This window comes from Hippoglossus hippoglossus, chromosome 14, assembly GCF_009819705.1.
Source record: "Hippoglossus hippoglossus isolate fHipHip1 chromosome 14, fHipHip1.pri, whole genome shotgun sequence".
Lineage (NCBI taxonomy): Eukaryota > Metazoa > Chordata > Actinopteri > Pleuronectiformes > Pleuronectidae > Hippoglossus > Hippoglossus hippoglossus.
Genome location: NC_047164.1, coordinates 16,307,850 through 16,314,847, shown reverse-complemented (window position 1 = coordinate 16,314,847; position 6,998 = coordinate 16,307,850). Strand labels below are relative to the sequence as shown.

At 43.5% G+C, this 6,998-nt stretch overlaps 1 protein-coding gene across 9 annotated transcripts in view; it reads left to right on the top strand.

Annotated features, from left to right (window-relative positions):
• The first annotated feature begins 4,334 nt into the window (after positions 1 to 4,334).
• The window catches only part of LOC117774988 (RNA-binding protein Musashi homolog 2), a 251,138-nt gene continuing 248,474 nt past the window's right edge, over positions 4,335 to 6,998 (top strand). For 3 of the 9 annotated variants that reach the window (XM_034607764.1, XM_034607763.1, XM_034607757.1), the window contains exons 1-4: positions 4,337 to 4,898; positions 5,316 to 5,356; positions 5,742 to 5,823; positions 6,379 to 6,463. In XM_034607764.1, the coding sequence (XP_034463655.1) occupies positions 4,837 to 4,898; positions 5,316 to 5,356; positions 5,742 to 5,823; positions 6,379 to 6,463 (270 nt within the window). In that variant the 5' untranslated portion in view covers positions 4,337 to 4,836. Of the gene's footprint in view, positions 4,899 to 5,315; positions 5,357 to 5,741; positions 5,824 to 6,378; positions 6,464 to 6,998 lie in introns of all 9 variants that reach the window. The other 6 variants (XM_034607765.1, XM_034607758.1, XM_034607760.1 and 3 more) reach the window with 3 other exon arrangements.

Sequence of the window (6,998 nt, the reverse complement as noted above, 5' to 3'; positions counted from 1 at the left end):
GGTAAATGATGTCGTCATCATCCATTTGATTTGGAGCCCGATTGGTCGAAAAGAGCCCCCACATGAAACCGTGGGTCGCCGAGGTCACAAATGCAGATAAGGCTGCCTGGACTGCACTGATGAAACAGGAATTGATGCAGTTAATTCTGCGGCACCTTCAGTTGGTGCAGTATTTTTGCATGGTTTGAAGTACCTTGGGTATTTTGTTATACTCTGTGGATTGATCTGTGATCCACTGGGAACCACAGGATAGTCTGTGGCTGCTTTTGAGTAATTGGTCAAGGAAATAAAGTATTATTGGAGATTTGCAAGCATAATTGAGAAGCGTGTTATGTTTTAAAAGATCTGCAAGGTCTGTATCGCAGTTTCCTTTTTAATAATGTGGGTGTTTGAATATCACAGTGGCCCATCTACCTGGAAAGCTGTTGCGTAGCCTCTGACACAGCTTAATTAACTCATCCGCATAGTTACAGGCAATAATGGGGGAGAGAGAAATCACTCATCATCAGAACATCCTTCCCACTGATCTGACTTCAGACGCTTCCTCTGTGTGAGGCGCACGTTCCCAGTAATCCTCACATATCATGATCAACAGGGTTTTTACACAGCCACCCGTGGGGAAACATTCAAATCAATGACGAGAACAGAGTTAAATTAAATTCTTCACTCTACAATTAAATAATCCTATATGGCTGGAGAAAAAAAAAGACTTTTATGAGATGCCAACCTGATCCAGGCAGGGATGAAAGAGCAGGTATAGACTGCAGTTTGGTGGGAGGCTAATTCCTGAAATAGGACTGTCAATTATGCATGTTTCAGTCTGGCCCTCTCCCTGCAGTCTGAGAGCTGCTTTGGCTGAGCAAAGGCGAAAGCAAAAAAAAAAAAAAAAAGGAAGAGGACACTAGGGGGAGACAATTTGTTCACATCTGCAGCCGTCTCCAAAGCCTTCTCCAGGATTTCTGAATTTCACTGTAATAGGCCCCCCTGAGAAAAGCAGAGATCATTCCACCCGCAGTGAATCAATATGAAATCATTCGCAAAATCTGACGGATTAGAAATAACAACATCTCGAGAGTGTTTGAATAATGTCCATGACAAATTCATGCAAGTGATAGAAGGCATTTTCTCTGAGCTCTCTGTTAGTGCTGGATTAGACAATTGGATTCTTTAACGTGGGATTGCATGCTTAAAGCGTGTGGTGAGCCTCTGTGAAAATCATGCAAATTATATTTAAAAGTGTAAAATCCCATATTCTAAGTTTCCCTCGAAAGCAAGTATCAGGCATTATTTATCATGGCACATTTTTTTTTGTTGTCCACCATGTATAGATTACATGTAGGAATCTGTGTGGGGCCTGTTTGTGATACAAGAACAATTTCTCCAAGGTCAAAGTGAAGATTCAGAGTGTGTGTAATAATTACTGCAACAGGAAACAGGATGCCTCTTCTCAAAACAGCATCTCATAACACTGTCAGCGAGTCTGTTGCTTCTCTCACTTTCCTTTCCCCCCTCAGCTCTTTCACACGCTATCAATTTTTACTTCTCTCTCCATCCCCAAATCCTCCAGTCGTCACCTCGAAAGCTCGCTCAGTTACAAGCTTCTCTTTATTTATTTGCATGTTGAGGTTTCTCTCAATAAAGAAGCAGCTCATCTCGCAGCAGTGGTTGATTGATTCCACAGATCTTTGCATCTCCCTTTAATTGTAGAGTAAATAGCGAATTGAATGTGCACGTCTTAAATGTAATTTCTTAATAATTCTTCATCCACTCATGCAAATGTCAAACCACCATCACCTCAATAACTGCTATCGCGCCTCGTTGATATTAAAACAACGAGGCTTTTTTCTTATACACTCTGTAGTAAATTATAACCATTCTTTTCCCTCCTCGCCCGGCACCAAACTCTCAACTGCTCGAAAAAGCATGGCTGTCAGAGCACCTACAGTTGCTTAAAGCGCGATAAACATTTAAGGCACCTTCATCAGGCAGTGGTGGCTGCTCTGATTAAAGGAGAGCACCGCTCAATTTAAAAATCCATACATGTTTCTCCTTCAATCAGTGTTACAGCGACGTAGCGAACCAAACCTTGTTCAACTCTCACTCCATACGTTGCTGAAATATGATTCGCTTGGTGACTGTGCCACCAAAGATTGTTTTTCTGATTCCTGCATCAGGGTGTTTTTTGGGGGGGTTCAAATCTATTTCACGAACCTTGATCAGATGTTGTAAATCACATCTGCTGCACAGTTCCTGTCATGTTTCTGCTCGCCATGAAACCTGGGCCTCCAGTGTTTTTGTTTGATCTCCGGACAGAAGTTGCTCTTCATGTTTTAAAGCCACTGTGTTTTTTTTCCGCACACCTTGTGATGGCCTTTAAAGCCCATTGTTCCTCAGAGCTCATATTCCACATCATTTTGGAACCTCACTCACTTTGCTCTCTCTCTCTCTCTCTCTCTGCAGCCGCTCCGAGTGGATGTGATTTCCTCACATTCTCATTGTGGGGTATGTGCTGTAGGACGCTGCCACACATTTGACAACTTACAGAATATGCAACAATAATGTAATGTAATCATGACTGCAGCACCGAATGGGACAGAACAATAGCGCGGAGAAGGTAGAATAAATAATAGTCTTTCACACAAGGTGTCATATTTCCATTTTCTTTGACAGCGCTGCGCTGCGAAGAATTGCCACCAATTGCTTCTATACCTTTGTTTTCAGGGATTCAGACAGCTTCAGTGTGGAGTGTCTCCAGACTAATAACAGACTTTTAGTTGTTAAACAGTCAAACATGTTTTAGTTTTTTTTTATCTCAGTCACTGTTTCAAAAAACATGCTATCCGGCCAGATAAGTAATTCCTTCTGGTGGAGCCATGAACAGTCAGCACAGACAGGCCTACTGAAAAAAAAACCTTGGGGAGTGTGCTTAATGAAACATGATCACCAGTTACATGTCATGCAAAACTTGTGTTGTCTATGAAGACTGGAAGCTGCCATCTGACCTCTGCTAAGATATATGGCACGGATACAAAGAACTTTTCAGATATCATTTCAGACATAAATTTGGACAAAATATTTTTTCCATTTCAAATACCTTGCATTTGTGTTCATTTCTCACCTAGCTTCCCCTCTTTAGGGTCACGAGAGGGCAGAGCCAGATTATCTCCACATACTGTACATTGTGTAGAGGCCAGAGCGGGCGGCTCGTTATAGGTCATCTGCATGAAGAGATCCATAATCACTCCTTTGTCTGTACGGATACCAAACCTTATTGATCCCCACAGGAACGGCCTTTGTTGGCTGTCATCGTGAATACAGCAGTCACAGGTCAGACCTCGGTGCCGACTACAGAGATTCTCAGGGACCTTTTGGCTTCGAACCTGCTTAAACACAGATTTTTACGGCTCAGGAGACTTTCTCCAATAATCAACCCCGGCATCACACATTAGACACCTTTTAAAATCTGACCCTTGGTTTATTCTGTGTTTGAAAATTGTCATTTTTAAGTGTTTTATTTGAGTGTGTACATTATAGTGTTGATAAATACAGGCTTGCATTGTTCGTAGGACCCCATTATGGTATGGGCTTTTAAACCTGGGCACCTAAGACATAACTAATTGAATTGCACTTAATACAAATCTGACCAATCACAAATGACCTTGTAATTAATAGTATGTCTGGTGATATGAGTTCAGTTGTTTGAAATCAGTTACAGTTATATTGCATGCTTTCTGAAATATATTTTTTAACAGACTTATTTTAAAAACAACTGGTGCTGCATAATATCTGTTTTATTTCTCATGCAATGTTTACTTTATTGAAGCTATTTCATGTCTTAGCTTGTGCACATTCACAAAACAACTGATAATCTATTTCCCTCTTTATAATATTTCTCGTCTTTGTATTTATGTTCAATACAATTGTTTTTCACGATCTATGTGTGTACTGTATTATACTTTCAAATTAATTGTAAAATACCATGCAAACATGAATAAGTAACATTTACTGGATACAATTTTCTTGATTCTTACAGTAGTGTGTTGTCCAGTGATTTGGACGAGCAACAGTCCACTTTCACCTCAGGCGGCTTTTACCTGGACATTTTCTATGCTGAGAATATACATATGTAATATTTGTATAAATACACATTTGTGAATAAAGTTGTTGAAAAAACACCTGTGATCAATAACAACAAGGTCAATCTAAATAGTAACATGCTAATAGGAATTAGCATGCTAATAGAAACTGCCACACTTTTTTTCAAAATGTTTATTATGTTTATAGAAATTGCCCCAGTTTGACTGCTGCTCTCCCAGTCACAATAACATACGGTGGAAGAATAACAAAAACAGCTGTAATTTAAAATAAAATAAAAATAAAAATATGATGCCGCTGCTTTAAAAAGGGGAGGACTTCCTCTGAGCAGGAGTGATCAACATTTACCTGATAAAGAGTTCTTGATTCCTGTAGTGTGCATGTCCGGTGCTGTATAAATGGCTTATTTCCTAATTAAATGACAAATCGGCGGATCGGTTCGCAGATTGGCCGAATTGACGTCAATTGGATTGGTTAGGCGACAGCGGCAGGCTCCGCCCCCCCCTGTGGGCCAAGGTAGAGCGTGGAGCTGCGAGAGAGGGAGGGGAGGGGAGGGGAGGAGGGAGGAGGGAGGAGGAGGAGGAGGAGGAGGGAGCAGGGGGCTGAGCTGATCCCACGTGTGACGCTTTCATTCCCGGCTCAGTAATATTCTCATAGCGGGGCTTTGCATATCTCCAGCCCGTATCTGTGTGTGTCCGTCACTGTTACTGTAGTCCCAGCCGATAGTTTTTTGGAATAGACATGGAAGGAGACGGGAGTCAAGCCACATCCGGAAGCCTAAGCGACTCCCAGCATGACCCGGGGTAAGGACATTTCTGCGCATTTCGAGCCCCCTGCGTGTGATTTTGATTTCATTTTCCCATGTTCCAACATCTTAAAGAGGACTTCGACTGCCGTGCTGGATCCGTCCCCGTCCCCCCCCCCCTCTCCCCTCCTCCCCTCCTCCCCGGTGCGCACTTAAACCGTGCACCGGGTTTTGTTTCCACACGCAGTTTTTTGCACCCCCCCCCACCACCACCACCACCACCTCCATAAAACAGCCCCAGCTTCGTATCGAGAGTGGCCTCCCCCTTTAAATGTAGATAGACTATAATTACCCGGCTGCCGATGTGCTCCCACAGTCCTCCTTTTATCCTTTAAGGTCGCTTTTAGAAGTAGTTAGTCGTCAAAATGGCCGAACTGACATCTGGACTCACTTCTGTTGTGTTTTCCCCTTACAGTAAAATGTTTATCGGTGGCCTCAGCTGGCAGACCTCACCAGGTGAGAGTGTTCTTCCTCCTTCCTCCGTGTCCAGCGTGTTGTGTGTGTGTGTGTGTTTCTGTTTCTCCTTCTCGCTGTGTGTGTGTGTCTGTTTGTGTTCATTTGTGTGCGCGAGTGCTCGCTTGTGTGTGGCCGCTGGCTTTCGTTTACGTGCGAATGTGTGGACCGTGCAGTGGTGGAAGTGTGCGGGGATGCGTGTGCGGGGATGCGTGTGCGCACCGTGTTTGTTCCTGATCTCCGTCCATCTGAAGTCCTCTATTCGACCCCTATGCGCATCGCGGGGTGTTTTTGTTGTTGTGATTGTCTCCTCTTGTTGAAACACAATGACAGCAGCATGCGCACAGTGTTCCTGTCCAATGACCCGACATGTTTCCTCTCTCCACAGACAGCCTTAGAGACTATTTTAGTAAATTCGGAGAAATAAGAGAATGTATGGTGATGAGAGACCCCACGACGAAACGCTCAAGGTAAACCACCCCGGGGCTTTCCTACTTTTCCTTCCCCCGTGCATGTAACGATATCTCTCACTTTGTCCGTGTTGAGTATTAATCCCGCGAGCATGTGTGTGTGTGTGTGTGTGTGTGTGTCCGTGTGTGTGTTTCTGTGTCCCCGGGTGCGCGCGCCTGCGTGTGGTTTCACAGCAAGCCAGATAAGCTTAAACGCTCACTGCTGTAAAGCTGCGGCCGAATGCAATTTGACATTGACTTTGTGACTGCACCACAATGTTGGTGTAGCGCCGTCTCACGCTGTAACACAGCGAACCGTGATCGGCTGTGTCCTCAGTCTCAAGTTCAAATCTGCTCCAGGACGTCCACAATGTGGATTTACCAACGCATCACAGAGAGATATTCTCACAATAATAAGGTCACGGGAATACTGTGCCTTATTATTGTCGTGCAGCCCATTGGGGGACATTCACTAGTGTTATTTGCAGTGAGAAAAAAATGTTTTTGGAATATTCCATTTTGTGTCATGTATGCATTTTAACATTGTTGTCGTTTTTCGTCTTGTCTGTTTTGCAGAGGATTTGGGTTTGTTACGTTTACAGACGCCGCCAGTGTAGATAAAGTCTTAGCTCAACAACACCACGAATTAGACTCAAAGACGGTGAGTTGACTGTGCCTACACTTTGATACATTTCATGTGGATTTCCTGTCTTTTTTTTTGTGTTTTTCACAAAGACCTTCAGTCACACTTCAGTCCAAACCGTGTGACGGCCTAAGGCCTCCTGGGAAACACCTCCCCGGTTAACAGGGTTTACGGATCAAGGTCATTTATAAGGGCTAAAAAAGTATGATGGTACCTGTCAACACTAAACCCGGCAATAAAACACGACTCCAGGGTGAATATTATGTGTTATCACTTTCACTTCTGTGGATGAATGGGGCTGACACGCCCACTCCCTCGCTGCAGCCACATGTGCAGTGTGCACATATCTCATGTTCCACTGAAGGGCGTGCTGTCCAGAAGTGCTGCCGCTACTGTTTGACCCAGCACACATTACACTGTTTCACGACCAATGTGCTGACACCGGACCTGGGTTTCAAACTGCACTTCCCAAAAACATTGCCCTGATTTATAAAAAAAAAAGAATAAAAAAAAAAAGAGCTGTGTTTTTTAGTAAGCTAAAATAAAGCAGTAA